Here is a 19,025-nt window from a genome sequence, read left to right on the forward strand (position 1 = left end):
TGGAAGCGAATAATCAGTTATTCAAAAGTGTTCAAATCCTTCTCCCACAGCTGGAAGTTTGCCAGTGATGCAACAAGTGGGAGCTTTGAACCCAAATGTCAAAGCACAACCTCAACAAAACAGAAAGTCTCCTTAGCAAATAAAAACAGACCAGGAGGAGACTTGGAAAACATCTATTGAATGGAGATGTCCGTGTGTCTTCAGATCTACTTGAGTTATGTAATGCTGAGACAAAGAAGAGGAACCAGGAGCATCTGCAGCTGGGAAAGGAGGATGAACACAGGGCTGGAGACAGCTGCAGGAGGTGCTGTCCTGGCGGCGACAGTGAGAGCTCTGCTGATGCTGTTGGGCTTCTCCTGGTGTTACAGCAACTGTAAGGCTGCACTAGTTTTTTCCCCCTACTTTTTCTCATTTCATCCTCTCCTCAAGAACAGCAGTGAAAATCAGTTTTGCTGAGCTGTTTCAGCAGATCATACCTGACTCCCCTCCACCCCCATTCCAGGAGCTGTGCTGCTGCTGCGGGGTGGCCACCAGCACTGTTCTAGATGGCAGATACAGCTGCCAGGCTTTTGTATTTTCATTTACAACACAAGAACAAATCCATTGTGGACCTACTATCTCAAACTTCAAAGAGGACTTTTCTAAGCGTGTGGATCTGTTTGGACCAGATGAAAAGGAAAACTATAGATGAGAAGGAAAAATAGAATAATAACAACAACAATAAAAAACCAGTTCTATTTATGAAATCATACTGTTTAAACACTGAGATACAGACTACTGGTAAAGTCCCTTAGAATAGATATTCAGAGAGATCATCACTAGTGACAGGTGAACTGAAAAGGTTTGGGAAATTGAGAAAAATAAGAAATAGATCAGAAAAATCTCGTGGGGAAATGTTCCCCTTTATATTTCTACTATCTCTTGATTTCAGTTCAGCTGGAAATAAATACTGCTGAAACTGTGCTGTTTTCAAGCCCAGAAGTCCCCATGAATACAAAGGTACATGAAACATGGAAAGGTGTGCGTGTTGTCTTGGTTGATGCTGGCTTAAATCTCAGGGACCTGGCTCTAAAGATCTCATGCCAAAACTGCACTGTTTTCCCAGATCCAAAGCAGTTCATCTATGACTAGTCACGATGCTTTAACACAGAGTTCCTCATTTACACAAAACAGGTAAAATACGTCATAAGAGTAACAAGTAAATACTGGAAAAAAATCAGTTGTCTTTGCAGTCAAAATAGGTAGAAAACACAAACTTTTTTTAAAAATTATGTTTTAATAAATTTGGCAGAGGATCATGTTGAAATGCAAATTAATCACCAAGAAAAGTTTAGAAATCTGATAAAATTGTTAGGTAAAAACCCCAAACTGTAAAAATGCAAATGTGCTCACTGGAACTCAAACCCCAGATGAAACAAGAAGAATTAAGTACATTTTTTTTGTCGGGGAGGGGAGAGGGGAAACTGTTTTCCAGAAACAATGATTTCTTGGCTCTTGGTGAGTCCCAGCCTTCCCTTGCAGTCGTGCTGAAGAGCACAGCAGGGCAGGGAAGCTGACACAGAGAATCTTCACTGAGGTTGTTGCATATGTGCGAGACCTTTTCACTTGGAACATGGAAGCGACTGATTTGAATGGCACAGTTTGTACTGAAATGGGGCTGGGTTCTGTTCTCTGGTAGCTGCATTTTGAAAGGTGTAGTATTATTCCTCTGGTTCTTCCCACTAAGACACTCTCCACACAACATGGGAGATGCCTAAACACCCAGCTGACTTGCTGGAGACATCTTTGATGTAGCCAAACCATTTTTTTCCCTAACTAAAGCTTGTCTCAGCTCTATAGAACAAAAGTCATGTGCAAACGATATAATCTCAAACACAGTTGTATGACAATATATATATATAAAAAAGAAATAAATCAAGCATCAGTGTTTCATCTGCACTCATAAAAAACATTTAGACCCCCCCTAACCTTCTACTTCCTCTTCACCCGTGTCTGTTTACTGCAGACACTGATTGTAACTCAAAAATGAGAGTCCAAGCTGAAGCCCACTATGAGAGTGGTTTTGGTTACATTCCCTTGCTTTTGATTGTTAAAAAAATAAAATTGCTGCATGCATATTTCTTTATTTTGGGCACATTTGATGACACCCACTGGCTCTCAGAATTCCTCCTGTAACCTTGGGTGTTTCTGCCACTGGCCCAGCAGGTGTCATTTAGATGTTTGCCATCTCCAGCTGTGCAGAAGTTTCCTTCAGAAAGTTTCCTTCAGAACTCTCATAATGCAGCAATGAGAAAAAAGAAACAATTCTACCATGGCTGGTTTTGTTGCTGCAACTCAGCTCTCTGTTGTAAAAGTATCTACAAATTCATACTAGAAAAATTTGGAAGTCATAGATGCAGCAATGTTTTTCGTTAATAATTAATAATTAATAATTATTTTGGTCCATCTCTTAGTTTTAAACCTCCCTGTTTCTGTTACAGGGAAACCAACAAGTTAAGAAATGTTTGTGCTGCTGTGGCCAGTTAGCACACGGGACAAGAAAAAATGAAATAAAGCTACTGTGTAGGAATGTTAAGAACTGTTTATGTTCCTGTTTAAATAAGTGACAGCTTCTGCCTTGACAGACTAAGCTTATAACAGAATAAGCAGATACAAACTCTGCTTTTATCAAGTATTTCTTCTAAATACCTTTGGATAGACTACCTGTAGTATCATAAGAAAAAAAACTCTCTCCCTCTAATACAATGCCCACATGACAAGGCTGAGTTTTGCCAGAGAACCCGTTCCCAGCACAACCTGCTCAAGTTAAAAAAAAAAAAAAAAAAGAAAAAAAAATAGAAGAAAAAAATTAAAAAAAGGCTTTTGTCCATGTTTTGGACAGTTTTCAGGGATCCAATTCCCCACAGAAACATTCACCAGTACTACATGAAGTGGAACCCCCATTCCTACACTCCTTGTAGGGGTTTCTCTTCACTTCCCAGTCTCACCTGGAATGGTACCCAATTCCTTCTGACCAACACAAAATATTTCAGTGTTATATGTTCCCTTTGCTTTAATTTAAATTCCAAAGAGCCCTGACTCTTCAGCAGATAAAAATCATAAATATGTTTGCCACCCTCCAGCCCACTTAAAAATAAAATAAAATAGAATAAAATAAAGTAAAATAAAATAAAATCATGAGTTAATCCAATGATGAGCAAGGAGACTAGGGCCTCTAGGTCCACTACTGCCATTTAGAAACATGGTACAAGGGACTGAGTCCTTTTGTCTGTTCCTCCAACAGCAATGACCTCCCTCCCCCAAATAAATAAATAAAGCAAATCCTGATTACTGAACTTGGAAAAGCATTTTTGAGATACATGGATGAAAAGCACCTGTTTGCTGTGTGATATTATTATCATCATTAGTATTATTATTAACAACGTGTCTGTTATCAATACCAGTTCCACCAGGTGAGTGATTTTGTTCCTCCTGTCAGGGATGACCTGGTTTGTGTTCACCTCTGGACGGTCAGAGTCCAGAAGAGACTCCTTTATTTTCCTGCCCAAACCAAAGTCCAAATGAGGAAGCAAACACCTTAAGCACCCAGAGAGCAGGTGCTGCTTTTCCCCTCTTGGCTGCTCTGTGCTCATCCCTGCTGCCCTGGGGACAGGCTGCCCTCCCAGTTTGCAGAATTCAAGTTTACACCAGTGCCACCACACCAAAATATGGTTTGCTGGAAAACTCAGGAGCAGGTACTCAACCTCCCTGCTCACACACAAACAGCAGGCATTTCACTTATGTTAAAAAAACAAAAAACCTCAAAAATTTTAAAAACAACAAAAAAAGACGGAACCATGCCAAATCCTGCAAATGCCTTCCCCAAGTTCTCTTCAGTTGGTGTGACAGGGTCCCAGTGCTGTCCCTGGGAGGTACAGCCACAATACTGTTCACATCCAGCTTCTCTGCATCCCTTGCAAACTCTCCACTCCCGCTTTTGGCTATATTCTTATCCAGGGACTGCAGTAAACAAAACTGTACCCACTCCCTAAAGTGACCCTGACACCTGTCATTTACCACAGTTGAACCAGAGGGTGGAAATACTACACCTTTGAAAATTCTCTTGAAACAGCATTTTTTTTAAAAAATGTATCTCTCAACAGAGCTCCTTTTGTGTGTTCTGTAGATTACCCTGCTCCCAACCATACCAGCACCTAAAATTGCTTTCTGAGACTTGAATGTATTGCTGGCAAGACAATCAATTCAAGTGGTAAGGTGTATAATATTTAGAGATAAAGATATATATATTTAAAAAAACCCAATAATAGTAAATTCTTGTAATATGTCTAGTCTGATATGAAAGCTCTCCCTCTACAGAGAGATGTCTGCTGTGATTACCTTACAAAATATTAAAAAAAAAAAAACACACACAAAAAATAACTTTCTCTGTGAGAAATAAAAATAAATCCTAGTGCAAATATAAAGCTCTGTAAACCTGGTCCTATGAGAATCTATGGTTAGTAAACGGCAGTTAAAGCAGGTTTATCCTCTCACAGAGAGAGCTCACATCATGGTTTCCACAATGATATGAGTTGGCTTGATCAATCCGCCATTCGAAGTTCCATTGGGGCAGAAGGGCGTGCCACTCTCCGTTTCTTTGGACCACCGATTCACTTCCTTGGGGGCAGCCACGGCCTTTATCCTCTGCAAGAGAGAAGGAGAGCACAGGTGAGAGGGGCAGGAGGCCTCTGAGAAAAGATGAGCAGAGGGAGATGGGCAGAAAGACTCTGAGGAGAGCAGAGGGGAGAGGAGCAGAAAGCTTTGGAGGAAAGCAGAGGGAGGTGAGAAGAAAGCCTCTGAGGAGAGCAGAGGGAGATGAGCAGGAAGCCTCTGAGGAGAGCAGAGGGAGATGAGCAGGAAGCCTCTGAGGAGAGCAGAGAGAGATGAGCAGGAGGCCTCTGAGGAGAGCAAAGGGAGATGAGCAGGAGGCCTCTGTGTCTCCACGTGCAGGACACGGCATTCCCAGGACAGGGATGGTGGCTGTGGGAGATGTGTGGCTCTGTAAGGATGTGGGGATCTGTGGAGCCTCCAACTCCTGCTCAGCTGAGAGCCTGACTTGAGGCAGGGAAGTCAGGCAGGAGCATTATCCAGCATCCTGCACACAGCCTTCAGTGCTGCAAATGGTGAGCGTCCTCCTCCCTCGTTTAGAAACAGCTCTGCCTCTCAGCCCAGCCTTCACTGCCAAGTGGCAACTTCTGTCCTACATCTCAGCTCACAAAGGAAGAACTGAATGGCATCTGACCAGTGTTTATTCTTTTTCCTTTCCTAACATGGTCTTTGAGCAGTGTTTTGGCTACTTTTAGACTTGTCTCTCATGGTGACAATGAAGGCAGGAAAATTAACACTTATGCCCTGGCCACAGCTGAAAAAGGCCATTAACACTTGGATGAAAACAAATGCAAATGTTTGTGCTCTGGGATATTTGGGTTTGGTATTTTTTTAATTCTATTCTCTTTTTCCTAACCCAAAGTGTCCCACTTTCTTCTCCAAGAATACCCTGAGCTGCATTTAAGATCAACTTGTTAGACAAAAAGAAAACTAATCTGAAAACTTTGAAGAGAACTGCTAAGTTTCATGCTTGCACAGCCTCTAAAAACTTTCCACTGCAAGAAAAAAAAATACAGGAGCCCAGACTGAACTGCAAAGGGCAAGAGATTTCCTGCAAATCCAAACCTGAGGGAATCCGAACTGTCAAGTCTAAATCAGACACAAAGTTTTCCACATACCAGGGCAATCTGGGTCCAGTGTTTTAGTTTGAAATAAAATAAACACAAATTTAAAAAGCTAAAACATAAAGCCCTCTGTCAAGAGGGTTTGACTTTTATTTAGTCCCTCACAGTGAAGGACATGCCTAAAAGCCACACAATCCACAGGTTTATCTGAATTTCCTTGAAATTCAATGAGTTTTCACACAACCAGGTTTGACCCAGGTCTCTCTCTCTTTATCTTGCTTTCCCAGCAATTTTCAGGATGGTGTTTCTGTGTCCCTGGGGGCTGGAGAAGAGAAACCTGAGACTCAGAAACACCCAGTCCTTGAATGTTTGTCTGCACGTGGAGGTAATGATTTGCCAAGCTGGAAGCTGCACAAGTGGAACATGAGTAAAATCACTTGGTGTTTATCAGAGGACAGAAGGCTTTGTGTTTGTTCTCTTTCTACTGTTTGCCCAGAGGACAGGTGATCTTTAACAGTCTTATTTGCCTTACCTGGGCAAGGTGGCAGTTTTCCAAGCATTACTTTGTATAAAACACAACAAGTTAAAGCTCCCTTTCTCCTCTAGAGAGACGATTGGTTGTTCTTACCTCAATGAGTGACCCATCTGACCGAATGATGCGGATGACCATCACCATAGGGATACAGATCATGGAGGAAAGGGCAAGAACCCAGCCCAGGCCAATTGCCCAGTCTGGGTATGTGTAGACCTTGTTGTAGGTCAGTGGTTTATACTTGGCCAAAGAAAAGATAAAGCACCCCTGTGGATGAGAAAGAAAAACAAAGTGAGGCTCAAAAAATGCTTAAAGCAGTAGGACTCTGGTACACCCACTGGCCCTGAGGAAGACAGGCAGTGAAAGGCAGAGCTGATGGATACCATATGTTTTTTAAACCAATGGGGGAATTGTTCTTCCATTTCAATCATTGGAAGAGCATCTGCATCTGCTTATAGCATCTGCTGTGTGATGACAGAGTGCTATGAGATGGTGCTGAACAGCTGCAGTACTCTGCCAATTCTCCTTCAGGGCACAACTATTTGCTGTACACTGCAAGAATACCAGGATGTTCTTCCCACCCAGTGAAATACTTCAAGCCAAGGTCTGCCTCAGACTGCTGAAGTCTTTTTATTACAATGGCCTAGCAGTCCTATGTCTTAAAGTAGAGACTGCTCTTTGGTGAGTTAGTTTTCTCTTCATGAATTTTGCCAATCCTAAGAAAAATCCGCTTAAACACAGCCAACTGCAATTCGTGTGGGCACAGTAGAGAGAGCTGTCACGTTAGAAGCTGACATCTGAGAACATGATGTCTTTGAGAGGTACGTTCAAGCCTTCAGCCTCTCTTTGCAAATTGGCCTCCGAATGCAACAGCCTTCCCTTGAAGAGAAGCAGTAAGAGGTGGCTTAGCACTGCCAAGTGCAAGACTTGAAAGAGCACAGGTTGGTACTCACCACGCAGAGAACTGGTGTGATCACAATCCAGCTCCACTTCATCCAGGGACCAGGTCTGTATCCAATCATATCCTCAATGGCATCATAAATATTATCAGCGCCTGGAAGAATCGAGCAGTAAAAGCCTGTAAATACTGTAGGATTAAAGCTGCTTTCCTAGGCTCCCCAAGAGGTATTTAAAGGGAAGATGAGGATGTCAGATGTATTCTTTAAAATGCTTCCCACAGCTGTGAAGTCCAAGATGATTTTCTTGAAAAGCTCAAATGTTGGGGGATCTCTCACCCCACCCTCCCCTCATTATTTGGCTGCAGGAGTGCGATGCTAATCTCTCCTGCCCCCGTCACAACCCCCCCTCCTCTCTCCAGACTCTCTCTGAACTTTCCAGAGGGATCACCACAGGAAACACTTGACAGCAAACAGTGCACCTGCTTCTACAGGAATCTGAATTTGTTTGTTTTGCTTTTCTGAGGCAATGGAATTCATGGAGAATCAGAGAAATAACCAGTCCTAACGAGCAAACATCTGATTATTCCCCAGCCACAGCTCAGGCAGCTAGAGAGGCCACTGTCAGACTGTGGTGCTTGGCATTGCCAAAAGTAATGGGGCAGAATATACTTTCAGCTTTCTTTTTGTACTTTCTGTTTGGTTGGCTTCTCCCTGCAGACATTGCAGCTCTGAAAGGAAATTCTCTGAGAGACAAACAGAAATTTTCATGGCTGGCCACACTTTCAACTCTTACCTCTAAACGTAACACACAAAAATGCTTAATTGTGCCCTTATTAATTAGCAATGGAAGAATACGCATTTTTTGTGGAAAAAACATTGGAGGTTGGATTCATCCCAGATGTAAATTTGTCTCCAAGAGGTCAGGGCAAATTTATATTAATGGCATGTGTCTGTCGCTGGGAAGAAAGACTCTGGGGTGGCTGATGATTAAATATTTGGCTAGCAAAATTGTCACTGACTCATCAAAAGTTATGAGATGAAAGGATTCTCACTTACCATAAACCCAGGCTACAGCAATACATTCAAAGAATGCAACCCACAAAAGGCATACACCACTAGCTGCATAGTAGTCAAAGAGTTGAAAAACATACATGCCACCCTGTAAAAGAGAGATACAATTGGTTAAGATCCCGGAGGGAAAAAAACCCCAAGAATTCAGGCCCAGCTCCCAGTAACATCTACCAACATATCCCAATGACTCCTGTCGAACAAGAAGCAGCATCCAGCAAACAGGTAAGGTAAATATTTGGCATTACCTTCCCCAGGGAATATGCATGTTTACTACAGGAATGACTCCAAACAAGGCAATGATTAAACAAAATTAAGCCACTTAATACAATCTACTGAGACACTTAAATCTTTCCTTCTTACAGGTATTTTAGGATGGGCATTTAAAGAAACAAATGGTTGCCTCATTAACATATTAAAAAGACTAAAAATGAAAGTCAGTTCATCAGATGGTTCTTCATTTATTTATTGAATGAAAGGGCTTGTTTCATGAAAATAGTTCATTTTTTTGTTTTATAACTCTATTTGTACTCTGCTGTTAGACTCTATTCTTACTACACTGCATTTTCACTTGAAAAACTGTGGGGTTTGGGCATCTTTGTTACAGGTGCTATTTTACCTCCCACAGTCATGGTCTTTCACTTTTTTTTAAAATACAACTTGGATTTTATTTTGAAGATAAATATCACAACAGTGCAGGCACTGGAACATAGTCCTGTCTTGTTTACACTACAATAAACCAAGTGGAATTTAATTAATTCAAATCTGTGTAAGATAAAAATCTCTTTTCCTGCATGCCACTGGATGGGTTCTCAAAGTGCTCTGCTGAAGGTTTCCTCTATGTTTCATCAGTCAGAACTAGCTGTTAACACTCATACTCATGTTGACTGGTACCTGAGATCAGATTGAATTTAATGAGGTTTCATGTGTCTGCTCCTGTGACTGAAAAGGGAAGGGACATGTAACTCCCATTCAAAATGCTTTCAGATGTAGGGATGAAAGATGCACTGTCCACCTAAAAAGCTCTTCTCCTCTGAGTCACTTGTTCTTTGCAGTCTCAATCACAGCTAAAACTGGCCTGAAAAATGGCTAAAGAAGAAGGCAATTTGCAGCACTGGTACCACTTACCTCAGTCACCATAGTTAGTCCCAGAAGATAGCTAAGGAAACACACTATAGCGATGAAGATTTCCCGTCGGTAACCCTTCCTTAGGAAGGATGGGTGCAGATCAACTAATGACGTGATCTGTCCTTCAACTTCAACAAACTACAGGGGGAAAACAACAGTGGAGAAATGACTTGGAGATCACCTGTCAAGCAGTTCATCCAGGCTCCTGCTTGAACAAACCCTCCCCAGCAGCACCCCAGCCCTGTGCTCTGCACTGCTCTCAATAAAGAAACAGAAACCGTTCCTTTGTAACCCCGAGGTTGGAGCGTGGGGGTAGCTTTCAGGTTGGAACAAGCTTTCAGAACTTCTTTTTATTACCTAGAAGCCTTAGGAGCTAAAAAGGGGCTCTGCAAATGCAAGCCACAAGGATGAAGGAGGCACTTATGCGCCTGATGACAGGAAGGTACTTATGTGGCTTTTATGCTTTATTTCACTGTTCCAGATGAACATAGGATGTATGCTAGAGAAGAGGCAGAGGGAAAACACTCAGAAAAGTCCAAGCTAGCACAGTAGCTCCCAGACTTTTTCTGATGTGCCAGGAAACATCACAGATACTAGTTAGGTTAATTCCACAATTTGATATAATTCTGCTGTTGGGTTTGTTAGTGAAAATCCAGCCAAGGCAAAGCAGACTGTGATGTGAAACAGCAGCTCTTCTTGACTGGATGTGTCCTTTATGGAGCTGTGAGAGGACTATCTCTGATGGAGGCTCTGGGTTCTTCTGCAGCAATACTGGAACTGTTCATACAGTCCACATTCAATGATCTGGCAAACTATTTGCACTTGTAAACCAAAAATGAAGCTCTGAATAAATGAGCTAGAAGTCTTTATCTCACTTCATGATAACTGTATTTATACTTACTTGTCTTTGGAAAACTGTACAACTGGGTAACTTGAGTTAAGCAAATAACCCACACTGGATTTGAATAAAAGTTGAAAGTTAATTAAAAACCAGATCTTTCTGCACCTGGAGGAAAGCAACTACTGAACTTCCCCAAGTAAAACCACGGAAGGGATCTTTTGACCGATCTGTACTTTCAACCCGGCAAGGTACAAAAGCACCAAGCTCACTGAAGACATGAGGATATGGATTGTAGGTATCCATCAAGGCTGCCTCTGTAGAAAAGATCTTCACTTTAAGTACATACATCATCTTAACTAACAGCTTATCACGGGGAACCTAAGACAGAAGTTATTTCAGAAAAAGCTGCACTTTCCTACCTGGCACCTCATTGCTTTTACAGCACCCAGAAATGCCCTATATAACAATGTACCCTCTTTCCTGAAGTTCTATTTTGGAAATACAGACTGTTCTGCAAACAAATTTTGGCCTCCACCAAATTTTATTGCCTCCTGTCTTGTTACTTTGACTTGTGTAAAACTGGTTTTCTTTTTAAATGCAACCCTTTCCTTTGAGCTGATTTGATCTGAAACTGCTCTGGCATTCCAGAAACCTGCTTGACTGCACTCCAAAAAACCAGAGGGGTGGAGGAGAGAAATTAAGCGCTCCAATTAGTTTTAATCATTCTGCCCAGTGAGGAGCTTTTTAAAATTACTAGACAGCTTCCAATTTGCATAAGCATAGGGTTGCTGAGCCAGAGCATTGGGTACTTTCACATTTACTTAGGAGCAATTGAGAGTTGCTCAGTAGAGTTCAAAGATTAAGCCATAAAGAGCAATTTAGATCAAATGAAATGAAAAAAAAGTCAGAGATTAAGTACACAACAACTGGGTAAAAATTCCATTTACCGAGCTCTCCTCATATGAGAGAGCATTTAGGCTACAGAAACATTTCATCCTTATGAGTATATATATATATATATATTTAATCTTAGTGGCTTTACATTTGAATGCAGAAAATTCTGGCAATTTTGAATGTGTAGTTACTGCATAATGCCTGGTCACCCATGTTTCCTTGTAAGTAGACTATCTAGTAATAATTTACAGGTTCCTTGGCAGTATTTGTCCAATATTCCTACAAGTAACCATTGGGAAAAATAACCTAACTTCCTGACTGAACTTTTTGGTTTTTTTCATGCTCACTAATTAATAACAGTGTGTGCTATAAAATTAGTGCAGCTGGAATCTGAGATGCTTTCTGGCCTGTTTGGGGGTACTGAATGCATGCTGCTGACGTGAAAGTCAGCAGGATCCCACATTGCTCAGCACCTCCAAGCCCAAGGCCACCAAAAAAGGCGGCAGCTTTGTCCTCTCACTGTTCTTGAAGCCACCCTGGATATACTGTACAAAACATTATGTGCTTTTTTGTACCTCATGCTGACTTTGCTTTTCTTTTTTGACACTTGGCAACCATCAAAACCCTTACTCCTAGTAGTTATTAATTGTTAGTTTTTTAATGATGGTGTATACACCCTGCAGGTGTTCGCAATGGCACAAAGGACTCTGTGGAACAGACTACTGCAGTCCTTTATGTTTTAGAATGATTAAGCTTTTTTTTCCAAAGAATGAAAATACTGTGACCAAAATGGTGGTATTTTGTGGCCAGACTAGGAGTGAAATTCAGTTAGGGAGTACTGCACTAGTGGGACAGACCTCACTAACCCTTGATGACAAAGATTTACTGAGCAACACAATATTATGAAGTTGTAGAATCATCAAGTGCAGCCCCTACAGTAAAAAGCAACCCAGATGAACTCCTCTCAAGCAGCATTAGGGGTATTCTCTTGTTAATTCATCCCTGTAAAACCAGCTTTTCTCGGTGAGCAGAGCTGGCACAGTAAGTCACACATCCCTCATTCATTGTACTAACCTGGCTATCCAGTCCAAGCAACAGAAGCATAATAAAAAAAAGGATTGCCCAAAAGGTGGGCAGTGGCATCATGGACACAGCTTTTGGGTAGGCAATGAAGGCCAGGCCTGGACCTAGAGAAAGAGAAAATAGGGAGGGGGGAAGGGAAGGGAAGAAAAGTAGTAAGTACCAGCTCTTTTGTAAAGGCAGCCACCCTCAAATTCAGGAATGCCTGGTTCCGTTCAGATAAATCCAAACGCAGCTGGAAATACCAGAAATGAAACAGTTTGGCTCTTTTATCTGAAATCGAAGCACGCATAACTACGGCAGAAACCACGGGCAAACCCCCAAGGCCAGTGCTAACAGATCTCCAGTTTTAACATCTGTCTCAAACATGCCAATAATGGAGGTGTCCTACACCTGCCCTGCACGGACACAGGACAGTCTCGGGGCCAGGGGACAAGGGGTGACCCAAGGGAATGGCAGAATCCCACTGCTAGCCCACATGGTCATGATGAAGATGATGATGATGAAACTCTTTTGCATGCAGGGAAGGGGACTCTGCTATAAACATTCCCTGGGATTTCCACTAATGCAACGGCTGCCTCCCTCTGTATGCAACCTCCAAACCCTACATGGCTTTTCTAAGCTGGGGTTTGCACTCCAAGGAGTTTGCTCCTTCTCTTCTGCAAACCCTCCCTGCTGCACTGAGTGATCAGGCTACTCCTAATTTTACCAACTGAAAATTGAGAAAACTGCTCTTAGGAACTGCTGGGGTGTAAAATCACTCTGTGTAAAATTGCTTCCCCATGCTGTTACACCATCTGCCCCTATCCAGGCCAGCCTACGTGGACCTGCCACGGTGACACTGACATGGTGACCATCATCAGCCCCAAGTGCAGGATGGGCTACAAGTGTAGGAGGACCAGCAGAGCTGGGGCTGAGTGCTTGGGGCTGAGTGCCCAGGTTCTCTGCCCTGGAACCCAAAGTGTGGAGTGCTCCTCCCTAGGTCTGGCCTGCCCTGTGACCAGGTGTCACCTCACTTGTACCCACACACGGAGCACAGGCACAGTGCTCGTCTCCAGAGGCACCCTCACCTGGAGCCAGCTGCTATCAGCTGTCCTTTGTGAGAGCTTTTGTGGAGAGAGGAAGAGCCCTCCACCAGTGGGAGACAGGAACACTGGCAACTCTGCATTTAGGGCAGGGTCTCAGAGGAGATGAAGAAATTTGGTGGGGCTGACAAAAAATTCTGAGGGCAGATTACAATACAGAGTGAAACCAGGAATGCCTGGCTCATCTGCTTGTTTACTTTGAGGAGCCTTCAAAGTTCCAGTTTTCAAGTGGATTCATGTAATTTTCAATGGGAAAATGAATTTTTTTAAGATGCTGCAGTGTGGGGCCAAAAAAATCTCATCTCTGATCTGTACAGAAAAATCTCTAACACTGCTCTTCCTACCTCCCACTTTTCCTTTCCAACAAGAAAGATGGAAAAAGAAGCAAGAGAAAGAGGTAAAATGAGATGACTTTTTTCAAAGTAAAGAAAACTTTCAGTCACTGAAAATATTTGAACATAAATAAATACAAATTAGCCAACAATCAAACAACTAATTTTATTTTAGTGAAACACAACTAAGACTTTATACGACAGAAGATACCAAAAAATTGGTGAATGTCTCAAATTTTGGGGAGCTTTGCTTTTTTCACCCTTAATTCAGTGGATACAGTAGATCCTCTCTGAGGGAGAGCTGCTAACAGATGGCATTTACAGCTGATCTGTGCAATTGATGAGACAGATGTAAAACTGCTCTCCTCAAAATTTGCTGCAATTTGTATGCTTTGGCCAATGAAACTGTTCTTGCACTGTGATACCAACTAATACCAAGTGCCCTAAGCCCTGAGCTATATTTTGATTTTCCTTTGAAACTAAGTGTTGAAATATAAAAAGTCCATGTGAAAGAAAATGTTCCTGGCAAGCCCTCAACAGAAACACAAATAATCTAAAATTTGTGTTTAATTTGAAACCCTGTTGTTTTGAAGGGTGTTTTGCAAAAGTGAAGCACTTGTGGCTGCTATTAAAAGCCAGTGAGCACTGCCATGATCCCAGCCCACGCACTGGCCGATTGCCATGGGGTGCTGTGGCATGGCTGGAGAGCTGCAGAGGCAGAGACCAGGCAGGCACCAAGAAACCCAAGGCACTATTGTCAGACAAGCTTAATCTGAATTTGTTTGCAAAAGGAATTAAAAAAAAAAAAAAAAAAAAAGTCAAAAAGCAAATCTTGTGCTGGTGTAACAGTGCTCCAAATTGCATGGGTGGTAAAGTATTTTTTCCAGCCAAACAGAGGCCACATGGATTAGACAGGACTCATTATGGTTTTGTTGAGCCCTACTGCTTTTCTCTCTATCTTTAAAAGAATTTCTGAAAAGAAAAAGAAGCTGTTATTTAAAATCTGCTTTCATTCAGGAGTCAGAAGTCTGAGTTAACTTTTGAGTGAGTTAACCTGCTGAAGCCAGTGAAGGCCAGCAGTGACCAGTGCTTTCAGCAGGAGCCAGCCCTGGCTGACAAGTGTGACCCAGGCACATGGCACCAACACTGAATTTGGCACTGGGAAAAAATGTGGCCATGAGATTCTTCTGTCAGCAAATTTGTTGATGTTCCCGTGGCTTTCAGGAGGGCAAACAAATGGTGTCATGGATAGGGCAGGAGGAATTTAACTCGCTGGGCAGGGATGAGGTCTCAGCCCTGCGGACAACATCTTCTGCCAAGTGCTGCAGCCAAGTGGCAGCACCTCTGCTTGCTTTTTCCTGACCCAGGGGAGCAGTTCTGACCTTGCATCAAAAGAAATCAAAAAAGGCAAAGCCAGAAAACAGAGGCTCAAGCACCTGCTGAATCCTCCTGTGCTGAGAAGAAGCAAGGAAAACTTCTCCCAGAGCCACATGCAGGTCCTGGGACACTCGTCCCAGGGGGACCAAGGGTCTTCAGTAGCTCTGCACTTATCTCTCTGAGAAAAGCAGCAAGAAAACAGGTGGTTTGGATACTTTTGGAGGTGGTTTGGATACTTTTGGATAATTTCAGTAGTGCTTACTGTCATGTAAAAATGTTCCCTAGGACTTAGCCAAAGGCCAGCAGTGATGGGCACCCACTGCATGGCGAGCCATCAGTGGCGAGCAATCTCTGGCCATCAGTGACATGGATTTAAATAAAGGAGTAGACAACAAAATATGCAAAAAAATCAAAAGGAGAGTTCAGATGTGAGTCTGTGCACTTGCTGTCCCTAAAATGAGCTATTAAACCCCTCCTCTAAAAAAAAAAAATGCTTTTTGAGGTGCTGGAAATATGCTATTTAAACACTGAGTTAATTTGTGTTTAAAGATTACTTAACAATCCAGTGTTACTATAGAATTGTTTAATTCTAGAAATGTCAGGTAACAGGAATGTAGCTGCCTCTATCAGAGATTTAATAATAAAAATTAGAATAAATATTGACCAGATAAAAACCTAATGTACAAATACTTAAAAATACTACTCTTGGAATTGATCCACCTACATATAAATACAAAAATAGGGCTACTTATGGTTCATTCAATAGGATTATTCCCTTGCTTCCTGTTTCCAAGCAAAGCAATCAACCTCCAATCCAAATAAGCATTATGGCCAAGATTGTTACTAATTGCACTTGCAAGAGTTATGCCAATTGCAGTCACCCAAGAATCCAGCGGTGCCATCAATGCCATTAGTTTTTCATTAGCCCTTGTGAAGTGAGACATTTTTCTTAAAGACTTAACTCCCAGAGCCATGTGATTAGAAAATATATTGACTTTTTCATTTTAACAGCATGTTTGCAGAGGAAAGCTTTCAAATTCTATGCAGGTGAATTAAAAGTGCTCAAAAAATTAGAAAGAAATAACAGTGCACTCAGGTGACATTGTTATTACTAGAATCTGATTAGCTTTAAGCCTCATGGCTGTCAAGGCCTGATTCATTATTTTTCCATGGTAATTCCCAACTAATCTGTCTGCTCTATGTGAAAACACATGGTTACACCTGCCCTCGTGGACTAGAAATGCACAGAGGAAAAATGTCATCTGTTTTGTTTGAGATACAGTCACAAGCTATGAGGATTGAGCTTCCACTTCTGCCTGTGCATAGGTGAATGTTAATGGGAAGGACACTTCTGAAATAAGGGAGGAATCTAAATGTACATCAGATTTCAAAATGGACTTTGACAGTTCTGTTAACCTCACACTGAAGCTACAGAGAACAAATGCATGATTGCAACACCTAGAGTTCCTGCAGGTGAAATGGTTCACAAAACCCTGGAGATGGACTTCTCCAACTGCTCTTGCCCTTCAGTGACATTTGGGAATGTATGTGTGTGTGTCCCTTCAAAAGGCCAAGGTACTAATCCCACCCTAGTGCTGTGAGCAAGCAATACTAAGCTATGAAAAATACATAAACACTGGCAATTTGCATTTGAATGAAAATAAAAGTAGTCTGAAAAGAAGGATGGAATAAATTCTTGAATCAATGACATTCTGGACTCTGGACAATGGTGTAGTTATCTTAGCTCTAATCTCAAATCAAATGGATTAGCACACTCTAGGAAATGTGTTTGCTGCCCTGTTAATCAAGACAGAGTAAACAGTACAACCCCAGCTAACCCTCACTGCTCTAGATTAAAGCCCAAATCAACAACGTGTTTGTTTTTTTTTTTTTCCTGGCAATTATGGGAAATCTTGTTCTATCACTTAGATGTTAGCTGATTGGGTCTGCAGAACTTTGCTCACACGCTGGGCGGCAGTGCCCACCACCACTGCCACCAACACCATCGTACCTGACTCTGCCACATCAGCAATGTTCACCCCTTGCTCTTGTGCCATGAAGCCCAGGACGGAAAAAATTGCGAAGCCAGACACAAAACTGGTACCACTGTTCAGGCATCCCAGCAGCAAACAGTCCCTAAGTCACACATATGTCATGGAGCAAGTTAATTAAAAAAAAAATTAACCCATTGTCCCTACTTTATTTACATCATTTAGCTAAAACACTAAACCCCCTTGGGTGGAAACTTGCCTATAGCAGTTGTATTTGTACTTGTTGTAGCTCCCCAGGGAAGTCATTGCTCCTAAGCAGATTGCATATGAGAAGAAGATTTGTGTCCCTGCATCTATCCAGACCTAAAGGGAAAGATAGAAATACTGTTACTACCAGCATTGTTGCATTGCAATAATCAACACAAACACACAGTTCAAACTAAGCAAAATCTACAAAATAATTGTTTCCATTGAGGGTGAAAGCTAAAGGACCGGGGAGACATGGAAAGAGAACAACACAATCGCAAGTTTGGCTTTCACAAGGAAAAGAAAATTGTTAGCATCAGAATCCAGAAGAACATAATCTCTACAACAGTTCCTGTTTCCCCTCCCCAGAGATGCTCAGTATTTCTAGTCTCTTAGTCATTCAGCTGATCCTTCCTGTTGGCACAACAATAAACGTGTTTCAACGCAATAGGAAATGCAGAAGTATTTATAACATTGCTCATTTCTCTTGTAACTAATTTCAGTTAGAGTCAGCCGACAGAGTCCTTAAACTGAGGATGTGAAAAGCTTGAGAAACAGGTTTGTGTATTTGGTCTATTTATTTTTCTAGCTTTCTGGTTGTTTTTGTACCTGTTCAAATGCAAGATAAAAAGCCATAGGGGTGGGGGGGAAAACAAGCAAAATACAATGCACTTTATAAGATACATATCTGATCTTGGTCTCATGATTCTTTGTCCTGATTACATTAAAAAAAACACATAGAGAGTGAAATAACCATACACTATGAACTTCTTGGCTAGTAAATACATAGCAAGCTATCAAAACACATCCTCTGAATCCCATCTGTTCTCTTCTTTCTGCAAATTCAAGTCTGCTAACACCAGCGGAAACCACCAAGGAGTTTGAGTAAGTGAGAATGTAGACTGAGGACCATTACCTCCTCCCTCCCACCACCACTTCCCAGCACCTTGCTGAGAAGACTGAGGAGACTTCTGTCTGCTCGGAGTGATGCTTTTGCTAGACTGTGGGTGGGAGCCAGCCAGCTCACATGAACCTCTCCTACATTATCTGCTGACACTCTGGTTAGGGCTAACAGTAGATCATAAAAATGATAGGGTCCCATAAAAGAAGATTAAACTATAAAATATAATGTCTCCTGTGAAAAGGGTGTCTTGTGAAAGAGGACAAGACTAGACAATGAACCAAATTTTCATGATGTTTCTTTCAATTACCCTTTTCCTACTTCAGTCCTTTAACGACCATTGGAGTTTTATTTTAACCTAATACTCATTAGAAAGCAATAGCTAAGACAGATGTTATTTCCTATCACTGTGACAAACATTTTATTATTTTCAAAGATCCCTTGTGTTCTTTTCTTTTTTTAATGGGGGAATATTTAATTTTTTTTTTTCTCACACAAACACTGTTAGCTGAAACAATGCTGATCTGCTCAAGTGTCCCATACTTGCACTCTGTGAGCACATACAGAATTTCTATCTATACAGAAAAAGTAACCCTGGCTCCCACTACCCAGGGCTAAGCAAGTAGTTCCTGTGCCTCAGAAAGCATTTTCTCCACCATTGCATAGCTTTTCATTCTTCTATGATTTCATTCACTGCTCTCCCAGTCTCCTCCTATTGAGCAGTGGGAGACAGGTGACACTGATACTCACAGTTGTTGCTTGTTGTTCCATCTGTGAAGCTCACGTGTCTCTCCTTTGAAACTAAAGACTATCCTCATTAAAAAAATGCATCTCCCTTACCTTACCAACAAGAAAGCTGAGATTGTATAACGGGACAGAGTCTACAGCCTCAGAGTCCTTTGACACAAAAAAAATACACACGCATACACACAAACATACA

The 19,025-nt window shown here is 41.8% G+C and overlaps 1 protein-coding gene across 21 annotated transcripts in view; it reads right to left on the reverse strand.

Moving 5' to 3' along the window:
* Positions 1-610: 610 nt before the first annotated feature.
* Positions 611-19,025, reverse strand: part of SLC6A6 (solute carrier family 6 member 6) — a 54,883-nt gene continuing 36,468 nt past the window's right edge. For all 21 annotated transcript variants that reach the window (XM_041425665.1, XM_041425663.1, XM_041425682.1 and 18 more), the window contains 8 exons: positions 17,198-17,301; positions 16,959-17,083; positions 12,148-12,260; positions 9,339-9,476; positions 8,199-8,301; positions 7,197-7,297; positions 6,340-6,510; positions 611-4,683 (listed from right to left, as the gene is read on the reverse strand). In XM_041425665.1, the coding sequence (XP_041281599.1) occupies positions 4,543-4,683; positions 6,340-6,510; positions 7,197-7,297; positions 8,199-8,301; positions 9,339-9,476; positions 12,148-12,260; positions 16,959-17,083; positions 17,198-17,301 (996 nt within the window). In that variant the 3' untranslated portion in view covers positions 611-4,542. The remainder of the gene's footprint in view (positions 4,684-6,339; positions 6,511-7,196; positions 7,298-8,198; positions 8,302-9,338; positions 9,477-12,147; positions 12,261-16,958; positions 17,084-17,197; positions 17,302-19,025) is intronic.

The sequence above is a fragment of the Onychostruthus taczanowskii genome, unplaced genomic scaffold (genome assembly GCF_017590055.1).
Source record: "Onychostruthus taczanowskii isolate IOZ18803 unplaced genomic scaffold, ASM1759005v1 scaffold9, whole genome shotgun sequence".
Lineage (NCBI taxonomy): Eukaryota > Metazoa > Chordata > Aves > Passeriformes > Passeridae > Onychostruthus > Onychostruthus taczanowskii.